The 25,394-nt window shown below is 49.4% G+C and overlaps 1 protein-coding gene across 12 annotated transcripts in view; it reads right to left on the bottom strand.

Annotated features, from left to right (window-relative positions):
* Positions 1-260: 260 nt before the first annotated feature.
* WDPCP (WD repeat containing planar cell polarity effector) overlaps positions 261-25,394 on the bottom strand; it is a 152,209-nt gene continuing 127,075 nt past the window's right edge. For 4 of the 12 annotated variants that reach the window (XM_080584723.1, XM_080584729.1, XM_080584730.1 and 1 more), the window contains 4 exons: positions 17,108-17,243; positions 9,584-9,684; positions 8,212-8,240; positions 2,975-6,732 (listed from right to left, as the gene is read on the bottom strand). In XM_080584723.1, the coding sequence (XP_080440849.1) occupies positions 6,532-6,732; positions 8,212-8,240; positions 9,584-9,684; positions 17,108-17,243 (467 nt within the window). In that variant the 3' untranslated portion in view covers positions 2,975-6,531. The other 8 variants (XM_080584724.1, XM_080584725.1, XM_080584728.1 and 5 more) reach the window with 6 other exon arrangements.

Genomic DNA, 25,394 nt, shown 5'->3' with positions numbered 1-25,394 from the left:
CGGGGGAGGAGGAGGAAGAGGAGGGGGTGGGAAGGGCTGCTCGGCTGATCCGCGACCCGCAGACCAAAAAAAGAAAAACTTTTTGAAAAAATTTAAAAAAATAATAAAAAGAAAACCAGGAGGAAAACAAAAAACGGCTTTGGGTTTTGATTGCTGTGGTTTGGTGTTCGGGGTGCTGGGGGCAGCAGCTCTGCGTCGGGGTGAGTGGCGGGGGGAGGGGGGATTTTTGTTTGCCCTCCTGGCAGCTTTGCCCCATGGGCATGGGGCAGAGGGGTGAGGGCGGGGGGGTCCTGAGACCGTCACCCCCCCCCCCCCACCTCCCTGTCTGGTTTTGGGGACCACCCCGCGTCCCCAGACAAAGCCCAGCGCGAGGCAGCTGGTGCTGCCCCGTCCTTCCTCCCTGTGCCTCCTCTTCCCCCAGGAGGGTCCTGGCAGGACTGAGGTGCAAGGATGGGGTGTGAGGGGGCTCCCCCCGCCCCCCTGCAGTTGTGTGGGCTCCGGGCTCCTTTAATTACCGCCGTTAATTGGTTTCCCCACTCATTGCCCCCCAGCCAGGCTGCTCCACGCTCGCCTCTGCAGGATGGGGACGTGGATGGGGTTGGGGTTGGGTGAGCGCTGCCCGAAATGCCCAAACCTGGCACGCTGGGGCCCGGGGGCAGCCTTGTTGGGGGGGGGGCACAGGGGTCCCCCCGGACGCGCGGACAGACGGACAGGCGGAGCGGCAGGTGCGCCAGAGGTGCTCGGCACCGCGACTTCAGCCCCGGCTCCCGGCGTTTCCCTCCGTGTCCGCCACCGGCTGCGTTTGGTCGGGACTCGGGGGGGGGGGGTCATTGCTCACCTGCCCCCCCCCCGCCCTCCCTCGCCCCCATTTCTTTCCCATCCTCTCCCCGCAGCTGCTGGGGGCTGCTGGGGGCCGGGGCGGGGGGACCGCTGCTGCTGCTGCTCCTTCCCCCTTTGTCAAGGTGCTTGGGGCATTTCCACGTTGGCTTGGTTTTTTTTTGGGGGGGGGGAGATTTTGAAACACCCCCAAATCTCTGTCCTGCTCCCCGTGGTCGTGTATTAGTGCCTGGGGCAGCCGGGACCCCAATGTGCCCCCATCCCTGGGGGGAGGGTGTGTGGGGGGAAGGTACCAAGGCGCTGACATGCTACGGACGTATGTTTTGGGGAGGGTTTGGGCATTTTTGGGTCCATCCTCCCCAGGGCACGCAGGTGGAGGTGTTACCCACGGGCGACATGGGCACCCAGTGTCCTGTGCCACCTGGTGTGTCCAAAATAACACCTACATGCCGATGCGGAGCTCTTCTGCTGGTGGTGCTTGGTGCCTGGTGCCCCTGCACTGTGCTTCCCAAACCCTAAAACCCTCTTTTACGCACCAAAAAGTTGTTCCATCCCTCGTGGTGCAAGCTGAAGCTACGCGTCAGCCCAGAGCCCGGTATTTGGTAGCCTTGGTAGCCTTATTGCTCTGAACCTGCCCGCATCCCACATCCCAGCTCCTGCCCCAAAACCACGCCGGCGATGCCTCGGCCAGGCACCAGCACGTGCTGCGGGGCTCACAGCACCTACAGGCATCCCCCCTGTCCCCCGCTCTGACCTCCGCGTTATCCAGTGGCTGCTAATTCGGGTAGCAGTGAGCGCGTGGTAGAAATCCCACATTGGTCCCAACCCCGGGCTGGATTTCCCAGGCAGCAGCTCCGGTGCAGCTCTCTCCGGCCGGGGACGCGCAGCACCACCGCTCTGCCCCGTCCTGGTGCTGCCCAGCCCCGGGCCCTGCCACTGCAGGCAGCCAGGGCTTCCCCAAGGAAGGCACGGAATGCTTTTTTAGGGCAAAAAAGCGAGATTTTAGGAAACGGCATTCTGGATCCTATGTACATTTCTAGTATCACTTCCTGTATATTTTTAAGCTGAAATCCTCTTAGCATGCAAAGTAAATAGATTATGATATACCGGAGGATTAAGCATCGCTGTCTGGTGTCAGATTAATCCCTCGCGCAGACCGCCACTTGTGCTGACAGGAGCGTGGCTGCGGTTCAGCCGGGCGGCTGCACCTCGGCGCCCGCACAGCACCGGGCACAAAAATGTACATTTTTTTTCTATTTTTTTTTTTTCAGGCCAAAACCCAATTTCGAGAGGACGGCCGGTGCCGGGCTGTACCAACCGGGCACAAGGCACGGGACCTGGGGTGGGATGAAGCCCTGCGGCCGTGCCCACCTCGCATTTAACCACCCCAAAAACCCCGCAGGGATGCAGCAGGTCGCGGCTAGGGGAGGCAGATTAGGATCTGGACTCCGACGGGATGACGCTTAAGAGGCTCCGTGTCTTTTTTTTTTTTTTTTTTTTTTTTCCCTTTTTTTTAAAGGCAAAATAATGGTTATTCAGCTGAGATGATACATCTAGATATGAAAATTGAGAGCATTCTTAGAAAAATGCTGCCGACTGTGAAAGGCTGCTCTTTCACAGAGGCATCCTGAGTGGAGATGTTATCTGCTGGTATCTCAATGGAGCGGTTTTTCAGAGCCTGAAGTGGAAATTCAAATCTGCTTCCGAGTGAAGATTGCTAAAACATATAATGTGGCCAGACCGTCAGAATTTCTCCCGAGAAGTTTTATGATTTGCTCAATGAAACCAGCCCAAACCTTTCGGTGTCACACCATAAGCAGGGAGCCACAGTTACTCTTATTTTTAATGTCTGTGAAGGACCTGGGGGAGTTGCCACCACGGAGTCCTCTACGAAGATGTGTGGGGCAGTCCGGGCAAGGACATGCTGACACAAAGTCAGGGCTCATTGGGAGGTCTCCTTCTTCACCGGGGCTTCACCTCCTGGTCCGGGCTAGCTGTTAGTTCTCCGAAGGGCTTTCCGTGAGCTTCACCAGTGAGGTTCCCCCGCCATGCTTCGACAGCCGAGGTGGTCCACGCATGGTCACACCAGCCCCAGGTGCACGAGGTGCAGTGAGCTGCTGCCTCCTGATCCCTGCGGGGAGAGGACAAACGGGGTGAGACGGGCACGGGGAGAAGCAACTGGAGATGGAGATCTCGCAGTGGTGACCCAAATGCCACCCCAAGCCAGGGAAAAGGGACGGTTCCCAAGAACAGCCCCAGTCTGGTGCCTAGAGGAATGCCCTGCAGTGTGGGGGGTTGCCTTGTGGTGCGGGGCACTGCTCCCCTCCATCACCCCATTTTTACCTTCTCCCCATTTCGTTCTGGGAGCTGGGTCCAAGCCTGCCCATGAGCTCCCTTCTCCAGCAATGGCAAAAGCGAAACTTTATATTTTTGTTAACCTTTTAATTAAAACATACCTCCAGCACCACAAACCTGGGCTGACGCCAGTGGGGAGCCAGCCAGGTTTTCGGAGTTTTACGCGGGGAAGGTGTTTTTGCATTCCTGGTATGAGGGGAACAGTGCTGAGAGCACAACTACACACGCATCTTGGCGTCCCTGTTGGCGACCGGTGCGCGACAGCAAACCGAGCCCTGTGTTTTTGTACGGGACACGGCAATGTGTGCCATGGATAGAGGTTATTTCATAACGCGGGTTAGTGTGCCTGCAAAGTGCGTGAAATACTTTGCCTTGGGAAGAGCTGCGGCCCCGTGAGTCATTGCTTTCCTTTGACTCACAGCGAGCTGGCTCCTCGCGATGCAGAGAACGCTGGGCGTGGAGCTGGGCACAAAGGGGAACGCGTGCTTGTCCCGTCCCCGAGCATCAGAGCTGGCTGAAGGGCAGAGGGGGTGGCATGGCCCCGGGGTGGGGGGTGGAAGCAAAAAAACCCCCAAAACCCTTCCTCTCATTCCTGCTGATGGTGAAGGAACGGTGACCAGAGCAGCAGCCCCACCTCACAGCATGGTCCCCTCCGAAAGGAGCGCTCCTGCTGGGACGTGGGGGCGAAGACACAATGGCTGGACATGCTGAGTTTCATCCCCAGCTCGGTGTTGTCCCTGCGTGGAGGTGGCCATGACATGCCTTGTGCCCTAGACCCCTTCACCAGCTCATCCCAGCACCCAGAGCTGGGTCAGTGCCCAGTCAGCAGAGGGGTTTTGCTGGTGTCCCACTGCTGGGACGGGGCGGGCTCAGGAGGGGACGTGACTGCCTTTTGGTGCCTGAAGCTCTGCAGGCCAGGGGCAGGGGAAGGTGGGCTGGAGAACAAAGGCCTGTGTGGCCACCTCGAGTCCAAGGCCACTTGGTGGGGCCTTGTTCTTGGAGTCTCGGCGTCCTGAGCACCTCAGACGGAGATCGTCAGACATGGGGTTTTGTTTGGGTGATTTCTGCCCCTCTCTGGGGGGAGCTTACCAAAAACCCTCATCCCACACACTCTGGGCTCTGCAAACCTGCCTGGCTGTGCCATTTTTGCATGAGTGCGCTTCGCAAACCCATTTGCAAACCTATCTGGTGGCAACAAGGCAGACCTGGCGGTGTCGTGTGGGAAGCCTGTGATGTGGCATTGAGCCCGCAGACGTGAATCAAAGGATGAGGCGCGATACTGACGGGAGCTCTCTCCTGACATCTGCACATCTCCTGAAGCAGCACCCCGGCAATAAAAAGCTGTAATAGTCTGACAAGAGCGTATCTCCACGGTGTGGGCAGAGAGCTGTCCAGGAACAGGGGAAGCCAGTGCAAGGAGCTGCCTGCAGTAAGGAGCAGCTCGTCACCCAGGGAAGTAAAACACGAACATCCTGACAGGAGAGCGTCCGCTTGTGCCCTGCAGAGTTCGGCTCGTGGGGCTTTGCATGGCAATGATGCGGGCCTGGTCCAGCGGGCGAAGGGAGGAGCGGGGCAGGAGGATGCACCCTGTAATCGAGAAGCCACTAAAGCCACCTCGGGTCCGCAGGGGTGGGAGGATGGAGGCGGTGGTTTGCTCTGCTTGATCTCCCCGGTTCTGGGGTGGAGACAAGGAGCCCTTCATCCTCCTGGAGCAGGAAGCAGGGAGAAACCTCGTCCCTGGGCCCGCTCCCAGCAGGCACCGCTTTTTCTGCTGGAGATGAGTCTCAAGGACATGGTGAAGGTGGGAAGGGAGGAGAGGGGGAGAGGGGGGCACAAGTAAGGTCCCAGGGGCTCCTTGTTGTAAAGCTCCCTCCTGTTTTTCCAGGCTGAGGCTGCCCGGTCCCAGCTCATAGATGTGGCTCTGTGGAAGGACACGTATCCTGTCAGATCCTGCTCCTTTTCACTGGGCATGCCTCCTCGTTTCCCTTGGGTGGCACCACATAAAACCTTTCTGGCTGGTCGTTTTGCCATATTATCACTCAGCTAAATAACTGCCACCAGGCCCCGTTGACTTCAGGACCTCAAATTCCTGCAACCAAGCAGGAGCCGTGTCCAGTCCGGAAGCAGCAGAGAGTCGTGGATCCCGTTTTCCAAAGGGCCCAGCAGGTGCTCAGGCCGGTGACAGGGTGCTTGGCGGCCTTGTCTCATTTATGGCTGGGTGCTGCCGCACAGAGCCTCTCTGACCTGACCTAGATAGTTTGCTCAAGACGATCAGCTCACAGCGTGACGCAGGCCGGGAGGGACCTCTGGGGATCACCAGGCCCAGCCCCCTGCCAGGCGCAGGCTGGGCCTTGAGCAGCGTGGCCCGCGAGGCCTCCCCTGTCCCATCTCCAGCCGTTCCTGGAAAACAGGGCTGGACACGAGCGCCGAGTCCTCCTGCTGCACCCATGCACCGAGGGGACGCGGGTGCCTCAGCTCAAAGAGGGTCCTGCCTCTTTGCAGCCTCCCGCAGGGCCGTGGGTTGCCTCTAGACACCAAACCTCGTCCGACTGCTCGGGCGCTGCTTGGCCGCGTGACAGCCGGCTGCGCGGGCAGGCGCTGGGGAGGTTTTGTCGCCCGCTCTTTGCAGTTTCAGGGCGGAAAGGCTTCCTCATAGCTGAGCAGCAGCGAGCGAGGCCGTGCACTGCCAGATGCCCGTGAGAGCTTGGGTCCGCGTTGTCCACACCTTCACCAAAGCCTCCATCTGCACCAGGTCACTTCAGCGTCTTGCCAAGGAACCGCAACGGGGGACACAAAACCCCCCCCCGGGTCGCAGCTGCAGCGCTCCTCCTGCAGCGCTGCCTGTGCAAGAAGGGCTGGGCTTTGGGTGTGCTCCCCATGCGTGGCACCGAGCCCGGTATTGTGAGGGCTTCCTCTGAAGCAACGTGTGGGAAGTGGCGGTGGAGGGACGCCAGGACGGGGAGCAGCAGGGTGAAAGCCTCAGGGACCTCGGGGACCTGGGGGCTTCGGGGATGGTTGCCCTGGCACTGCCCTGGTGGGGGGGGGGCAATGTGAAATGGTAGCATGGGGACTCGCCATTGAGAGCCAGGTCCAGCCAGTGCTGCAGGGCCTGGGTCCAGAGCTGACGATGAGCTTGAGTTTGGGGTGAATTTGGGATGGGTCGCACTAAAGGCAGCGGCCAGCCCAGTTAGCTGGCTAGGAAGGAGCTGGGTGCTGGTTTCTGTGCTGGTCCCCAGCTGCTGCTGGACACAGATTTCCATACTCCGGTACAAGTCAGGACAGACGAGTGCTGTAACGTGACCCCAGATGCACGAAGTTAATGCTGCGTGGATGGCTCTTCTACTCCAAACCACTGGAGCTCACAAAGGACTCCCTCATCCTCAGCACGTCGTTTCCATCGTTTCCAGATGCTGATCTCAGCTGCTGCCTCCCGTCCCTCGGCCCTGCCAAAGCCAGCACACCAGAGGGGTGGAGACCCAACTCACCAGCAAGTGGCTCTGCAACGAATGGTGAGGTTGGGCCACCCGGACTGGTGTCCCACTAGAATTCAGAAATTAACTTGTGTTAATTTTTTGGACCTGAAGCATGCTTTAAGTCCTTAATTACATGACGGCTAAGTGCTTTTTCTTACTATCGCTCACATTACACAGCCTACGCATTTGTGCTCGTGGCTTTCATATGGTGGCAACCCAGGGCTTTCAAACGAGGTTTTAAGTTCATTAATTAATTCAGCTGCTCCTGTCTTACATCCAGCTCAGGGCAGGAGCAGCGAGCTGCTGGCCAGCTGGGCTGCCAGCCACCAACCTCCTCACCATCCCTGCAGCTCCATTTCACTCCTCGCCATGTCCCCAGGGCCACCGAGCCACCAAAGGTCAGCCGGAGACCTCCTCCAAGCATGGGGACCTCCCTGCCACCACCGCACCGCCGTCATCCACCCGCAGCCTGTCCCCATCCTCCACCCAGCCCACGTGCGCTGGGGCCCGCGGGAGGCTGCAGAGGTGGGGCCGGCGCGTGCTGTGCTCCAGCGCTTTGGGACTGGTAGAACAGCTCTTAGCACGATTTCACTTGGCACGGCTTCGTAACGAAAGAAAGAAAGAAGTGCCATCCTGCTCCGCTGGGAGGTTGAAGAGTTTCCTTTCTTTCTTTCTCTCTCTCTCTTTTTTTCTTTTAAACGATCTGTTTGTACCGTGGCCAAACATTGAATACTTTGGCCTCGAAAATAAAAGTTTCAACAGAGGAGGCTACAATATAGGCAGCCTTCTACCCTTATCTGTCCTGCCGTGACACAGCTCGTGTTTTATTTATTTTTTTCCCCTGTAAATGAGGACTGGAGGAGTGCGTCAGTGCTGCACGCTGCTGACTCACCAGCCCCACGTATGTGCTCTGTAAGCACCAACACCAGCCCCCCCGGGGCACTGGCCCAGGGCAGGTCCCTGGGGAGATGGTGTGGTGTGCAGGGTCTGGGGATGGGGGCACTGTCTCCCTACCTGCATGGGGTGCTCTCCCCTCTGCTCTGGTGGGCTTCTTGTGGTGCACAAGCACCCACAGCAGCGCAGGAGAGGAGGAGAATGTAAGGCTGGAGGCTGACGGGGGGGAGAAAGGGCTGGGCCACCTTTATTTTGGCAGCACCTAGCAGTTAAATCAGCTTAAAGTGATCGTGAAACCCCAAGGTAGGATTTCATGCCTCTCTACCATGGGCTCGCTGTTGAAAGCGCCAATATGAGCACCAGCTAGCTCGAGTAAGATGAATGTGGAGCGAGGACAAGGAGTCCTTTCTTACGTCCCATCCAGCAGCCACTGGCTAATAATGATTTTTGACTTCTACGCGCTGTGATCAGCTCAGCGCCGCGGACGAAGCCCCGTCCTAGCAGCACGGTATAGGCAGCATTTCTACCAATTTTAGTGAGAGCCCTGCAGGCAGACAGCTTGCAGGGGCAGGCTCTGGAAGTTTCAGGAAGCTGCAAAATAGAGTAAATAATAATAAGCAGAAATAAAAAAAATAAATGAGAAATGCTTTACCTGCTCTGTAGGAACTGCTCTCAAATTTCCTTAAAAAAAACACAACACAGAAGATCACTGTGTTATTTACATTCCATTGAACTTGCTGAAAAACCCAAACAAACAAGGGCAAGGTATTAGGTAACTCTTTCATGTTTTTGATAGGACACAGCTATTTTATATCCTGTTATTCAATGGCTGAATTAAAATATTTAATACATGGCTTCTGCAAGTTTATACATGTAGGACACATATATTCCCTCAAACACTACGCCGGGTTAAAGCAACAGTGAGTTTTTGCGGCTAGGGCAGCGTGGAGACGTGAAGCCAGCGGTGGGTGCATGTCCCCACGTCCTCCTCACTTGGTGGGTCCTGCTGCACGAGTGGGATGCTCGCACTGCAACGCAACCTTGGACGCAGCTCACCTCTCGTGCTGGGGGCAAGCCCGAGGTAGCCATAGGGTGGTGGGGCTGGGTGCGGGCTGCCTGCCCGGGCACTCCTCTGGTGTCTCGAGAGGGTTTTGCAGCCTGGGTGCTGTCAGGTTTGCTGCTGGAGGTGCTTGGGGATGAGGCGTCTTCGTGTTATGGCTTGAGCTGAGCTAACAGCTGCCCACGTCAGAGAGAAGTCCTGCTGCAGGCACCGCGCCTCTGCCCCTCGCTGGCGCTGCCTGCCGTGTCCTGTGGTCCCCGGGCAAGGCTTTTGGCTCAGGGGACAGAGCCTGAAGGAAGGGTAAGGGCCTTGCTCACTTCCTACACATCTGATTGTACAAGTGATGGGACACCAGGGCAAGGCAGAAGACAAAAACCCCCTTGTGCAAAGACCCTTAGGTCCTCCTGCCTGGCTGGTGTTGCAGGGTGACTCTTTAGCTGTGACTTTCTCCTGCTGGAGCACTCCTCTCTTGCCCTGCTGTGCTATGTTGAATCTGCTGTCTCCACAGAGGTATCAAACACTGCTGAAGCAAGACAGCCACGTCTGTTTGCTCCAGAACCCCGTGCAGAAGCAGTGGGAGATGCTGCTGCACAAACCCTGCCATAGCCAAAGCTCTGCTGCTGGAGGACCTGGCCACCACACGCCAAACAACATCAACCCAAACTAATGAACACTTCTCACATCTTGCGTCCGCACTGAATCATGAACTGCACTGCAAGGTAAGGAGTTTCACGAGATCAGGTGATTTATTTTATGTCCCAAGAGCTGGGACGAGGAGCTCCAGCTGGGACCTGATGGCTGCTACAGGAGCCGTGGCCTCGTTCCTCTCCCTGCTAAGTACACGCAAAGCGAGCTCGAGGCTTATTTCTCTTCCCAAATTCAAGTTCTTTGTCAAGATACCAATCCCCATTACTTTCCTAGCTCCGTCCTATTGTGTATATTCAAAAGCAACTTGTTTGCTTACCTTCCTGGCTCCCAGGAAAGGGCTTCTCCACCAGGGAGGTGGCATGGTCACCGGCTCCAGACCTCCCGTCCCTGTCCTCTGCTTGTCTGCTGCCAGCAGGTCTTTAAAAACAAAACAGAAGTGATAGGAGGGGAGGGAACAAGGGATGAAGAGCTGGGGAGAAGCTGCATAGCCGAGCAAAGTGGTTTTGTTTGTTTCATATCTTATCAAGCACACAGCAGCCTGCACAATTGCCTGGTGACAAATTGCAGTTCTTTTTTTTTTTTTTTTTTATCAGGTGCTAGTAGGTCTGCTGATCGAGCATCATCAGCAGCACTTGCTTGGCCTCGCAGTCACTCCAGGACTGTCCCATCAGCCAAAATGCACTGAAATCCACATTGCGAAGGAGCTGCAGGGAGGAACACACCAGCTCTGTGCCATACAAAATGAGGATGGACTTATTTACATATTTATTTATTTATTTATTTATGTTTCTAGTTTCATTTTCTTCATGCATCATTAATCTCTGCTTGGGTAAGCACGCGGAAAGGCAATCCATTCCCAAAGCAGTGGAACTGGAAATCTGGAAGCCGTCTTGCCTTGCCTGCTCGCTGCTCGTCCCGCTGTCCAGAAATGCCCTGCTAAGTCCAGGGGAGCTTTTCCTTCAGCAAGGACCAGCCCAGCAGAGAAAACAAAGTGAACCTCTCAAGCCAGACCAACTGGAGAGCCCTTGGCCCTCGTTTGGGTGGAATTTCCCCCTCTGTGGACAGAGTCATGTTTACTCTATCACGCTACCATACATAGGGGTGCAATTGCACCGTGTGTTGTTTGTTTTTCAAGGCTGCAAGTCCTCAAAGGTGGCTTTGAGATACAACAGCAGTGAAGTTGTGAGAAGGAAAATGTGAGTGCTTCTGTGTGGCACCCGATTTGTCACCTGCCACCATGCGAAATCTCACTGGGCTTTGGAAGCACAAACAATATGTTCCCAGCACAAAAAGCCCTTTACTACTGACAAGAATGTAAATAATTAAAGAAAAAGCTCAGAATTTCTCCACCTCTTTGTCTTCCCCCTACCCATTGGGCAATAGCTATGCAAGCAGCTGGACATCTATCAAGCCACTGAAAGCGACGCTCTTCATCAGCTTTCCCGAGCCGTGTTTAAGCTGCAGTAATGCACCTCTGCCATCACGCTAAGCTTTATTGGTTCTGCAAAAGAAACTAAGAAACTTCGTTGGAGACCAGATTATGCCAGCTGCAAAAACGGAGGGATTCTTCTGCTGTTCGACCCCATTATCTCCTCTGTAGTATCTTGATCAGCTTTCTAACACACAGCCTCGGATTCTGCCGAGACCCGTAAATTGTTTTTTTGGCTGCCAAATTGTCATAACCCTTCTATTTTTGTGTTCTAAAAGAGCTTAAAGCCGTCCATCCTCTTTGGACGTGTCTTTAAAATTGACCAGTACTGGGAGGATTTCATGTCTATCCGAAGGCTTAGAAGAAGATGTTACTTCTACCGAGCTTCTAGTTTTACAGTCAACAGACGTGAAAAGCCCAGCGGGGATAAAAGGAACTTAACCAGTTCTGTCTAATGCATATAAATCTACCTAAGAGCTCAAGGCACTGGAAGTACTCAATGCGCTATGTTTATCTGAGTCTAAGATACAGAAATGGGTCTTCAGCCCACATGCCACATGTCCCGTTCGGATGCCAAGTTAATATGAATTAAGAGACTGAGATGAATAAACAAGGTCAGTCCGGGCTGGGCCAAATTGAATCAATGTAAAATAATTGTCAGTATTTTCTGACAGCGATGGTGGTTTATCTTGGCTTGGGATTCTCGGCGCTATAGATTATAGAATGTTTTCAGTGGAACAGTTGGCAGACATGTTATTGATTTTTCTTTGTTTTGTGAATGCTGGAAAAATTTCCATTAAGTCTACGCGCCGCTCATGTGACGAAGCCAAATTGCTTTTTCAAACTTTTCTTTCTTCAAGTGAGCTAATGTGGCAACACGTTAGCAATCTAATTTAATCAAGAGGACCTTTGTCTGGAATCAAGAGGCCATACAGCACACCTCGATGTGTCTTGAGTACGTACTGGCTAATAAGAGTTAATTTTTAAATTTCAAGGTGCCGTATGCACACTAACTAATTAATTTGCCCAGTGCACCACGTCTGTTTGCCTGCCGTCACATTCTTGATGCACGTGAAACTCCTGTTGCCTTCACCGGGGCTGAGCAAAGGCAAAAATGAGGGGAGGCTGCAGACATGGGGCAGGATTAGCACTGCTGTGCTGCTGGATCCCACCTCTCTGACGAATTTCCTACACCCCATCGCCGCTTCCCCACAGCTCGCCTCTAATAGATTTACTTTGGAACCGAAAATTGCTAGGATGGAAACAGCAGCTTGTAGGATTATGCAGGGACCCATGGCAGGCCGTGCTGGGTGGTGCTATAGGTTCAAAACGTGCAAGCATGCTTCTGAGCTTAGAGTAGGAAGCTGGTGGAGGAGTAGAAATACGTCTATTTTTCAGTACAGAAAAAGCAAGGCAAAAGTTTTGTGACAAAAGTCACTGTGATGAGACACACTTCTGCCTTCTATCCTAGTCGCCTGTATTGAAATCAGAACCTAATTGAAATCGGAGTAGTTCTGTGGGGGTGGGGAGGGAGTAGACGGATAACAAGATGAAACAGCTTCATACACATCCTGCCACCACAAATAAACACAAGATATTTAAACCCAGCATGCATTACGGTAAAGGAAAAGAATGAAACACAGACAGGGAAGAAAATCACGCCACGGTTACCGGTAACAATGGCAGAGGAGCAGGGACAGCCCCAGTTTTGTGTTGACTCTTAGGTGCTGGACTCTGGCACAGTTGCAGGCGGTCACTAGGTGACTTGTCCAAAATAAGCTGGCCCCCAGGGGGTCAATCAATTCCTCTAACATGTCGTGGAGAGGATCAGTAAGCTACCTGGGTACTCTGAACAACACTGTTCACATCTTTTAAAAATATTTTCATTATTTACAGGCATCTAAAGACTTATGCTGGTCCAAACACTTCCATAAATAGAAAAAAATAATAATAAGGAGAAAGAACAAGAATTGCTAGACTGTAAAATATCTGCCATTGGGAAGGACAGAGTGGCAATGGTCAATGGCAAACACGTAAGCCAGTGACGAGACCTGTGACTTGTAAAATTATTCACTGGACTGTGCATTGTTGGCTGGTATTTAGCTGGCCTGTTTGTGATAAAGTGAAAAAAAACACACAGCAAATACAGTGCCTCTACCTGCAGCATTGTCCAGCAATCTTTTTTGCCCATAACTCTGTGTGTGTGTGTGTGCACTGTTCAGAAAGTTGATTACAGCTCTCCACCGACAGCAACGCTGCTGCTGCTTCCATAACATGTCATGGAGTTACTCCAATTTTCTCTGTCATCTGTAAAACCTATTTGAGTCTCAAACTAAGTTCTCTGCTTTCTGACTGTTAAGGCAAAATGAGCAGCTAGGCTTGGCCTAGAATAAGTTCTCAAAATAAACCCTTGAGACTATTTTATTAGCAATCAGTTTGGTTCTGGTCTTTTCTGTTCCCGCTTCTGCCCAGGCTACAGCTTTCCTTGTTAGGCAGAGCCGGGAGGGAGATGATGATGTTAAGAGTTAATAGAAGTGATTTGTTAATCAAGCAGCCTGAAAACTGGGCTTCTGTTACACATATGCTCCCTGAAGGGTGTCAGTAGCAAGGTTTATTAAGTAGGTTGAATAGAAGGTCTTCTGCTAGCTTCCACAGACTGCCCAGGGCCTTTGCATAGGTGTAGTTCAAGAGATAACGTCTCAGCTGTCCCAAAACAAAGCTGCTGTCCAAGCTGAAATACAGGAAGGGAAGAAGTTGAGGTATGTGCTGGAGATGAGCTTCCAGAAACCTGGGTGAGATACAGACTTGGGGCAGTATCTGGGTCGGACAGGGGCGGTAGTGTTAGAAACACAGTCATGTGTGTCAATTGATTTCATGGTTTTGGATGCGTCTTGGTGTTATAATGACAAAAAGCCAATGCAGATGAGTAAAAGACTCAGGGAAAGAAGAAAGAGCAGCCATCGAGCCCTGTTCTTGCTCAACACCCAAAGTCTTGCTGTGGTGTCTTACCACTTCTTTGGGGGACTGCTTCTACCCAGAAGACAGCAGGGCTTGGGACTCCAGTCATGTACACTTGAGCTAATGCACGCCAAGTGTATGTGAGCAGTGCTATTGGCTTTGTGAGACTTCTGAATTATGTGAAAAGATGAGGTTGTGGAGGTTTCATTGCAGGATCAATGACTAAACACTGATGCTTGACTTGCAAATAACAGAGGGACTTTAAGGTTGGAGGAGAGCTCTGGAGGTCAACCGGCCCAATCCTCTTCTCGAAGCAGATTCAGCTGTTAAGTTAGATCCAGCTTCGATGTTGCTTCAGCTCCAGGTCTGTGACCCAGCGGGGACTAGTGAAGGATGACAACAGAAATGAACCACTGGCTTTGGCGAACACTGGAAGGTTCAGCATGAGAGCAGCAATATGTTTCCTCTCCCTAAACTTGGAGCAACGTTCCACTCTGAATCTTGTCACACACCCAGAAGGGGCATTTGTTTTAGGACATCATGGGACACTAATGTGCAGGGGAATTAAGCAAACAAAAGTGATAGACTAACTTTGCTCTCCAGACTACAAATCAAGTCCTTCAAGACAATGTCTCATGGATATCAGTGATGCTGAGGAGGTAAATCAACAAGAATGCCCATAGTAAAACATCCAGAGCAGGGCTGAAGTGACTTGGCCAAGACAGGAGGCTGTGTGGTGCATGGGATTAGGGAACAGAGAAGAACAGTAGTAAATCTATTACAAAAATGGAATCTTCTTCTTCATTTTTTTTCTTTCTTGAGGGGAAAGAATTGAGAAATAAGTAGGAAATGATTCAGGATGTACATTTATCTCACTGGTGAGCAGAATACATAAACATTGAAGACTAGCGTTAAACAGCATGAGAAATGGAGAAAGTCAATAACGATACAAAAAAATGACCAAGCTAACGAAGAATGAAGGGCCTTTACAGGAGGGGGAATGTGTCCTGGTTATTGATTTGGAAACTGCAGGTAGTGGTTGGAGGCTGAGAAGAAGTGGACAGTGGAAATGTCAGATATGAATTTGTGATGTGAGAAATCAGTTAGAATAATAATGTTGCTGTGCACTTCCTAAGACACTAAGCTGCAAGGCACTCTACAGCTGTGGTTCACAAACTTCACTTTATTTTAGAAAGGCATTATTGATGCCATTTTTCAGGTGAGTTCACAAAGGCAACAAAAGCAAATACGATTTCATTTTGGGTTCCTATGTTGAATCAATTTAAAGAAATTTCGTAAAGTGCTGCTTAACCATCCGTCCATTATAAACCATGTTGTCTCCTGATGGCTCAGATCAAGCAGCCAAATCTCTAGCAATGCTGGAGTATCTTGGCCAGAAAGATGAACCACTGCAATGACTGCAGAACTGAGAAGGTCCCTCTTTTTGTAGGCTCCTATCACTCTGGACCTTCCACTCTACACAGATTTCTGTACATGAAGAAGCCTGATGCAGAGGTGGCAGCAGAGAGAAAATAAATTCCCTTCTACATGGATCTGGAGGCAGAACACAAGCCGCAGTCATGTGCCTGTAACCAGTTGTGGTTTTATAAGCACAGAGAAGAGGTTTGTTGGGGCCACCTGTGCCATAGCAGGTGACCTTCCCAGCCAGTCCATGTTGTCACAGGGAGTGCCTTTAAAACTCAAATTAGAACTGGCAGGCCTCACGGGGCTGCAGCCAGCCTGGGGAGCCGCGAGAAGTCTTCTTCCACTGCTCTGCAGGAGGCAAGCAAAACCTCAGGGCTCTCCTGGGGGAAGGCGTGAGCAGGCGGAGGAGCTGGCCGCGTGGGTGGGAAGCTTTCTTTGTACTCACCAGCTTGGCAGGAGGCAAACAAGAGCCTTGGGAAATCCAAGCAGTTTGTGCAGCTCCAGCGATTGCAAAGGGCTGCTTGTGAGGCTCAGCAGCTTTTGGTGACCCACCTGGGCTGGCACGGGTCAAGTTGGGAAGCTGGGGAGTAGGAGTGAAGTTGAACTCTGGCATCTCACTCCCAAGAAGCCCAGGGAAGGCAGACGTGGCACTGCCAGGGAAGTGTGAGTCACAGCAAACTCCAAGAGGGAAAAGGCAAGCTGATGGAGGACAGCATGTTTATACCTTCGGATCAGAGGCGTCTTGGGATTAGCTGCTGCTTGAGGACTCTGTTAAAGGAACTCCTTTCACCAGGGCACTTATGAAGTTCTCTGTAGTAAATACCATCTTCAGCACAACCTTACTGCCTTTATTTGCCCATATCACCAGTGCTATCTCCATCCTCAGAGTTAAGATGGAATAGCTGTACACTGTATTTTTAAAACCAGGTGCCATATTCAAATCTTTTAGGTCTCTCTGAAAGCCTTGGATGGCACTCTGTATCCTAAAAACCGTAGACTACTTATAAGTATTTCACCAGTGGTGTGCAGAAGGTATAATGGATATTATCTAATACTGAGAAACCTCAATCTCTTCATGTGAGAGAAGAAATAAAACTAGGCAATACACTGATTTCCAGAAGGAGAAAAACATTTGATTCTTTCCCACACAAAAATGTATTCAGCACAATTGCACACAAATACTTAGGATGCCAATATGGTTGTTCAATGTTTTACTCACGCTAGATTTATTAAGTGTTCCTACATATAATAAGGACAGAAAATGAAAATAAATGCATCTATATAATCATTGGGAATATGGTTTCTTTTCTATCAATAATAATCAAGAAAAATAAGAGAAAAAATGCTTTTTAAACCTTTACAGAATAGCTGTTTCATTGTAATTTCCCACCTGTTGCAAGGTGCTGTGCTGCTCATCAGCAACAAAAACATATGAGTGCTTCTAGAATAAACAGAGGCCAGGCCCACTGTTTCTCTCCTAGGAGGTAAGCTCCAGGTTTCATTCAACTTTGGAAGAAGCGCACTCTCGAATAATCATCCCAGGGATTTTGATCACAGGCTAGCGATGAGATTGCAGACCCACGTAAAGATCATTTTTGATTTTTAAAAGTGCTGCTCACTACCTGTGCCTGCTGAGCACAGCGGTTCCGTTGTTCCTTCCCATTCTTTCTTCCGCATATTCATCAAAGTAGGCGGCATCTGCCCAAACGTTTTAGTTCAAAAATGGTTGTGCTAGTGCATATGAAATACTTGCAAACTATCCATGTTTCTGGAGGTTGCTTTGTGTCCAGCCCACGTCCTCCTGGCTTCCACGTTTGTCTTGGTTCCTGCCTAGCTCTTAATGTATCGCGCTTACGATCAGATGCGGATGGGGTTGTCAGGAAAGTTCAGAACATCAAAACATACATTTAAAAAGCATTTTAGTTAATTGTTCCCACCCTTATATTTTCTGTTATGGAACTACAGGACTTTCCCAGCCCTGTGAGACACTGGTGACAGAAGCAGAAGAGAGCAGTCTGCATGGCTCACCTGTGGGAGCAGCTCCGTGCCGGTGGGCTGGTGGACGGGCCAGGAGCGGGCACTTCGTGCTCTCCTCCGTGCGCTGGAGGCTGGTCGACAAAAGCTTCGCGTGGCGTGTCTTCTTCTTCTGACTGCCCCAGAAGTCCTGTTAAGACGGATCAAGTTGTGGTATCAGGCTTACTTAATGAGAAAGTACCAAGCAAGCTGCAAGCTGTTCGCCTGAGGTGTCAATAAGGACAAGAGCGCCTTCTTGTAATGGATCGAATCCAGTGGAAAACTACATGCTTATACAGCTTTCACCCCTGACTCTTCTCCTTTGAAAAGGAGGCCAAGTAGCCAACCACCAGCAACAATAACATGCCCAAGAGCTTTCAGAAGAAAGCGAATATGTGTTGGCTTTAGCTAGCAAGGAGGAAATGCCTCCTAAATTGTCAGCTACAGAAGGCTTAGCTGGCTGCCAAAGGCTGCTGCATGGGAGTATTTCGCTGTTGCCATATAGATCCAAATCTTATCAATTGGACCAGTCCCCCATGCATGTGTAACTCCTTCCTTCAGAAATAAAAACCTGCCTTATCTTTCTTTCAAAATATTTTGGTTAACGATCACGACCCAAAGCCTTCAGACATGCGAAAGGTGGGCCTCCCATTCCCAAGTTCCAGTCTGAGCCCTGTGGGGAAGGAAATTGTTTGAAAATGGCCAAACTGCTTGGAAATAGAGAGGGGGAACTGCATATTCGAGGTGTAATGCTTAAAATAAATTAATAAATAAAATAACCAAACCCCAGTCTAGCAGAGTTCGGATTACAGAACAATCCTGTTACAGATAAAGACTTTAAAAGATTTTTTTTTTCTCGAAATCATCAGACCCTTTTGTGTTTCTTTTTTCTCTTTGAATCCTGTTTTTCTCCCCTTGTTCTCTGCCTTCCTGGATCCTGTATAAGCTAATCTGCACGATACCCATGGCAACACCATGGGCAGTGCGGAGAAGATTATGCTCTTGTGAGCGTTGCTATACCACTAGTTAACATTTTGGCCAAAGACCCAGGATGCTCACCAGCTTAGGAGGGCAAATCTACTTGTAAGTGTTTCTCAATCTCTCAGTCCTAAAGAGCTAACACCATCAGATTGCTGCAGACTATTTCTAGTCTCCGTGCTACCTAGGTATCATTAGCATCTGTGGTGTCAGAGTGGGTAAAGTGTGGCAACTGGCTGGGCTTTCTCCAGTAACTGATATTCTCTGCACTGCTGTTTTCCAAAGGTGGAATAATGCAGGGAACTCAGTCAGGGGCAACACACCTCCAAGCAGGCACATAACGCTGCAATAAATAAATAATAGACTTGCCTTGAATAATAAACTGGCCTTGGTGCAATTTCTCCTCTATTTTGAATAAAAGAAAAATCCAAAGAGAAAAAAGAAAGGAGGGGAGAAAAAATGTGTATGACCATTGCTCTACATCTGGGAAACTCTGGGACAAGTAAAGTATGTTCCTCTTAAGGTCTCTTCTTGAAGTCTGTTGCAGTGAGCAGCCAAGAGAAGAAGGGGTTCGATGTTAGTAACCTTAAGGTATTCTCTCTGGGTGTAGGGCTGCAGACTTGTAGTGTGACAGTAGGCAAGATCAGATGCCACCAGTGGTTCAAAGCCACAAAACCATCTGATATGAGCATTTTACCGTTAGGCAATAGATATTTTTGTTGTGGGACAGCAGCCTGCATTCCCAGTGAGAATTGCTATGGCAGGAAAAACAAACGTGCAAGGAGCACTATTTAAAAAATACCGCCCTTCCCAAACCAGGGGCAACATATGCCACATTTAATAAAAAAACGGAAGAATTCTGGCAACAGCATGGCAGAGATGGGTGAGGGTGGTGGTCCTTACATCCAGATGGGTGCGAGGTGAAGACCTGACTTGGTGCTGGCTTTGGAGGACTCACAAATGTCACCTCAGGTTATCTGGGATTGGGATCTTCCTTTGGCATATTGCACAATAAACACTTTCTACTTTTAATTCTAACCTAGTACTTGCTTATCATGATACGATCTGGGGATTTGAATCTGAATTTGAATTTTAAAAACTTGAGAGTTGGTATCTCGGCTGGCATTGTTTTTTCATCATTAAAGTCATCTATCAGATGCAATAATATGAATCGTATCACACTAAAATCTTTAACTACAAAAATCCCATTTGTCGCCATCGATATTACACCAGCACGACCACACAATGCACATTCTACATTTCCAAAATTTGCTGATGTATGGCTCCATCTAGCATCTGACGGAAAGAGCTCAGCACATTTCTTTATAAGCCCACTGAAGTTTTCCTACGCTGTAACAAGCAGGACACTCTCTGAACATGATATGCAGGTGATGAGATCTCATGCCTTCCCTGCTCATGTATGTGCCGTGTCTATTCTCTATTGGATTTGTGTCTGCAAATCAGGAGCTGTTTCCATTCTCCATTCTCCTCCACTGGGCTTTCAGGGATAAAAAATAAATAAAAAAAAAAACAACCACCACATTTTAAAACATGCAGTCCCATGGCAAAATGAAAATCGTCTTTGAATATTGCTTGCAAAACTGACAGCTCTACTTAACAGAAGCCATTAAATTATTTACAAAGCAGCAGCTGCTCTTGTAAAAATACAACCTCTTTTGGCATGAAAAATAAACTAGTTGATAAGCGAGAGATAAGCCATTTGACTTCTTCTTTGTGTGCTCGGCATGGTATGCAGAGCCAATTCTGCACAATCTGATGTTTACAGAGCAATCGTAATGTATGACCTCCTTAGGCAACGGGGGACACAAGGAGCCTTTAAAACGCTGAAGCAAGCATTTGATCAGAACTCTTCATGCTGATCTTTGAAAAATTCAATAAGTTCAAAAAATGTAACTCCTGCTAAAGATAAAATATCAGGTTTTTGCTTCAGGAGTTGCAAATATATCCCAATGAACTCCCAGTGAACCACGCCGACTTCAGACATACTTCTAAGAAAAAGAAGTAAATAGTAGGTTTTCTGGAAAGAAACAAATCAAGGATCTGAAATAATACAAATGGATAAGCAAAGTGAATGCTGTAAAACTCTCTAGTTTGGGAATAACCTGAACAATCACACTTTTTTTTTTTTAAGTGTTAAAACAAAATTCGCTTTTTAACATGAATAGTTATTTCCATGCAAATAAATTCTTATCTCCTTGTATTCTGGATGCATTTCTCTATCTATTTTTTTTAACATTATTTTGGCATGTTGAAACCCAGCTCTCACATTTTTGTGTTAGATTTTTTTTTTTTGGAAGGAAAATAACTGCAACAGAAGGCATCAGGTTAAGCATGATCTCACTCATTAACAGGTTGCTCCATCTTAATGCTACCCCTGGCTTTCTAAAAAACACGTGAAGATATTTCTGAAGCCAATGGGTAACATTCTTCAGGTACTGAAAGTAGTGGGAACTTCCATTGTTGACTTGAGTGGGTTGAGTGGGGGCAGCTCTTTTTTTTTTTTTTTTTTCTGGATACAATTGTTTTCCTAAAATGCCTTTCTAAATAAACAGAATCTATTGAAATTGTTTAGTTTCAACAAATTCCTGCAGAGAAACCACTTAAGAACAACCAGCTTTGTTTGTGGGAAAAATATACACGTCTCTGCTTGTTTTGGTCTACTTTTCTACGGCTTCTCATTTTTAGATTATTTTTTAAATTATTTTGTTAATTTCCAGAGCTGACATATCTTCATTTGACAAAAATTCCTTGTTGAGATACTGTTTTCACAATACTTTTAGAACTCGCTGAGAACAGCTGCTGCTGCTGAGAGAGCTGGAAAAGGTATATTAAATCAGAATATCTCCCATTTGTGTTGTAATTTAACAATTTGATACTTGAGAAGATAAGGCACTTCAATCACTACTAAGTAGAAGCAGCCCTTAATGCTAGCATAACATGTCATTATTTCACTAGTTGGATATTAGGCACATTAGCAGCAGCAAAACTGTTTCAGTGGGTGTGCCAGGAAATGTAATAATTTAAATAAAAGTTATGTGATAAAAGTAAAGAAGCAGTTAACATAAACATTTTTTATTTTTTTTTTTTTCAGTGGGCTAGGCAGTTATATGATAGTTAGCAGTCTCGTGCAGCTTGCAGTGAGACCTGGCGTTAAAACTTTCTTCAAATGGAAATGCCAAGTCTTCACTAGCTCTGACAGAGATTTCAATCTTTACTACTCATTTGCTCTGCTAGAATCATACACGAGATTAAGTTAACCACTATATAGGCTGAACAGCTCATTTTATGTCTCCCTGGAGCCTAGGTAGTCAGGTTCCTTAGGAACTACGTTAGCAGTGCCAATGTTATTTAATTTAAAAAAAAAAAAAAAGGCGTGTCTTACAGGATGATCCAGATGTGGTAGCACCAAGCTGTGATGGGTCGCCAGCTGAAAGAGTCTGAACAACCGAGGATTTGCTCTGATTCCAGGCCCTTTCACTTCAAAGGCTTGACTGGTGTCCCAGCAATCGAGAGCTCGCACCTCTAGATTTTATCGGGTTGCCCAAACCATGTGAAGTTTGCCTCGTAATCTTGGCAGCAGGCAAGCAGCTCTCCTCTCGGCGGCTGATGCATGTGAACACGCTGGAGTGCCAAGGCTCAGCCCCAGCAACCTAAGGCTGCTATTGTTGGGTAATTACAGCAGGCATAGGAGGGAGGACATTCCTGGTGACTAGGCATTTTCTTTGTTCGGTAAGAGGTACTTTAGACTTTTTCTTTTTTTCTTCTTCTTTTTTTTTTCTTTTATTTTTTTTCCCCCATTTTAAGTGACTCTCTAGAAACTCTAGTTTTGGAGGAAAGCTGGGCAAAAGCTGCTGGTGAGCATGGATATCCCCACTGCTCGGGGTGCAGGTTGCAGTAGTGGAAATGTGGGTGCATGCTCCAGAGCACCTCGGTGAAAGCTTTCAAGGAAGCCCTGATTTTTCACAAACAATGCTCTGGAGACTCCATGGAGGCACAAACGCCTCCGGCACTGCAAGCCCCAACCCACAGCGGGCGAAGCAGGCGCTGCCGAGCTTGTGTGTTCCTTCGGCTGCTCCTTGTGACGCCCATCCATGAGGCACACCCTCTGCCTGGCACCTCCAGCCCAAGGACGGAGCTTTTCCCCTCCCGGCTTCTGCCCTCTGGGAGCAGGAAGGGGGTGTGCCGGCCAGACGAGAGGGAGGTCGGCTCAGGGGAGAAGAAAACCATCTCGGGGGGTTAATTGAGACAGAGAGGCACCTGCAAGCACGAGACGCAGGATGGAAGTCTGCAAGCAAATGCTGCCAGCTGGAAGTTGGCCAAACTGATAAAGTGGAAAAGAAATTGAGGGTTAAATGTTTCGGATGCTGAAGGCTTGGAGTTCAAAGAGGAGCTCAAGGAACCTCCCAGCCACTAAGTCCATACGAAGAGGCTCCAGGCAGACACAAGCCTTCTGCTGGACAGCTTTAGCCCACACAGTTTCCAAAAGGCTTGGATGAATGGTTAAGGGATATCTTTTAGCATCTGGGAGTGCTTGTGCAAGGAAGACGATGCCCAAGGGTGAGATGCTGCTGAGGGGCAGAAGGAGCTGCTTTGCACAGGGAGATGGATAAGAACTGCATCTGCACACACAGGGCTGGAGGAAGGATGTGGACATGTTTCCACTGCTTGGTAGGAAGAGACAGAAAGGAGCTGCTCCTCCAGGACAGGAGGTGAGGGAAACCAGGGCGAGGGAAACTGGAGCATCAGCTACCTGGTGGCAACCCAGCTTTCGCCAGGTATATAAGGACCGAGGGATCGCAACTAGCTCCATCCCCTAGGTGCTCTTCAACAAGACCACCTTGGTCTTCATACAGCCCTTTCTTCAACCGCCTGAGGTCAGAGTCCTTTACAAGAGAGGTGTGCATCATCTACAGAGGGCACGAGAGCACTGCGAGGACAGCAAGGCAAGGCCACACCACGCGATGGCTCTTGGTGCAGGAATACATTTACAGGTGGAAAAGCCTTAGCTGTGTTATCAGAACTTTTCGAGCAGGTGCATAGCTATGCCATAGCACTGGAGCAAGGCTAGAGTTCAAGAGTTAGCTAATTGTATCTCTCTCAAAAAGGAATTGCCTCAGACCAGTTAATTTGTCAAGATAACGAATTGCAGCAATTCTCCTCCGCTGGAGCTGGGCCACTAACACTGATCTGAACTGTATTTAAACTCTTGATGACAGAGACTGAAAGAGATATTGCAATACTGGAGGTACAGGTTCCGAAAGCAAAACTGCATGTACAGCTGGTGTTGAGAGGCAGCAAGGGCATGCGAGTACACATCCTGCGTATCCCTTAGTTATGAAGAAATTTCCCCAGGGCATTGACTCTGGTGCCTGGGCAGGCAGAGTTCATCTTGAATTTTTGGGAACGACTGAGGTCCAGAGAGGATAATATAGCACCTATCAAGTCATTTCTGCAATATGAGATGACTCGAGCAGATCTTTTTAACTCCCCCCCAAAAAGAAACAAATCCTCAAAGTTCTGATTTTGAGTTAGTGCCACAGTTTTCTGGTAGCAGCAACAAGACCCTCTGTGGGCCTGGTGTTATGATTCCCATGGCAATGCATTCTGGCAAGCACCAGGTCACTCCTGCATTTTCACCTTCCCTTCCCTTCCCTTCCCTTCCCTTCCCTTCCCTTCCCTTCCCTTCCCTTCCCTTCCCTTTCCCTTCCCTTCCCTTCCCTTCCCTTCCCTTCCCTTCCCTTCCCTTCCCTTCCCTTCCCTTCCCTTCCCTTCCCTTCCTTCCCTTCCCTTCCCTTCCCTTCTTCCCTTCCTTCCCTTCCCTTCCCTTCCCTTCCCTTCCCTTCCCTTCCCTTCCCTTCCCTTCCCTTCCCTTCCCTTCCCTTCCCTTCCCTTCCCTTCCCTTCCCTTCCCTTCCCTTCCCTTCCCTTCCCTTCCCTTCCCTTCCCTTCCCTTCCCTTCCCTTCCCTTCCCTTCCCTTCCCTTCCCTTCCCTTCCCTTCCCTTCCCTTCCCTTCCCTTCCCTTCCCTTCCCTTCCCTTCCCTTCCCTTCCCTTCCCTTCCCTTCCCTTCCCTTCCCTTCCCTTCCCTTCCCTTCCCTTCCCTTTCCTTTCCTTTCCTTTCCTTTCCTTTCCTTTCCTTTCCTTTCCTTTCCTTTCCTTTCCTTTCCTTTCCTTTCCTTTCCTTTCCTTTCCTTTCCTTTCCTTTCCTCTCTTTCCTTTTCTTCCTATGCAGCAGTAGAGATGAACAAGTTTGGATCACAGGAAGACCTTCAGTAAAAAGGCACGCTTAGCCCAATGACTGTCCTTCCCTTCTGCTAAGAGTGAAGTAGATGACACCAGATGACACGAAATGACATATGTTGTTATGCCAGACCTTCTCCTCTGGCTGCCAGGCGTTTCCTCCCCAACAAGAGAAACAGAGGAACAGAATAAATCCTGTCCGTTGACTCAGGGGAACCAGAAAGATTTGGGGGTAAGCAACACCATCATCCCTGGGAGGATGCTCCAGGCATGCTTAAGCTGGGGAGCAGGAACAACTTTCCTGGGACGTCTCTGGGGTGCTCCTGCAAAGAAACCAGGACAAAGCCCTTGCTGCTACTGGCATCTCTTGTGCGTGGGGTGGGACGCACTGAAGTCTCTACCATTTGTGCTTTCTGGTGCTATTAAAAAGCAAGAACATTTTCAGGAATTATTTCATGCTGTCAGGTAAACCAGAAATAACGTCAGGTAAAGACAGAGAGCTCTATCACCTTTGACAAAGACAACCTGCCTCTCACCTGGCATCCGGTACTCCCTCTTTGGAAAAAGGACGTGCTGAAACCAAAATTAGTTGTTGATGAATCTGTGACTGTGCCACTGCCTTAAAAAGCAGCAGCGTGAGACATGAGCCAGGCTTCAGAATATGCTGGCTGAATGATCCATTGAGGAAAGAAATTATTTTCTTTCTCGTGTTATTCAGAATAATCATTCCCTACCTGTAAGTCCACTTAATTTAGAAGAGCAAAGTGGCTTTTATTTTGGAAGAAGTGCATCCACAGGCAAAGTTCTTTCAAAACAGCTAATCTGGTCATTGCCATATGTAAACAAGCCCTTATAAAATGATGGGGATGGTGAAGAACTTGTGAGGGTATGGCCCTGGACTTCTTACTCAATTTGCAAGCACTTACATACACCTATCTTCCTCAGGGCTAATACAGTGATCAACAGAGCTTACAGGAAGCCAGCTCCAATTCAAACAACACTGGCAAATTGTTGAAGAAGAAATGGGCTTTTCAAAGCTGTCTCCTGCTTGAGTTGGTCCTCACC

This window comes from Anser brachyrhynchus (assembly GCF_964034855.1).
Source record: "Anser brachyrhynchus genome assembly, chromosome: 3".
Taxonomy (NCBI): Eukaryota; Metazoa; Chordata; class Aves; order Anseriformes; family Anatidae; genus Anser; species Anser brachyrhynchus.
Note: the sequence above shows the minus strand (reverse complement) of the source record. Positions and strands in the feature narration are given on the sequence as shown.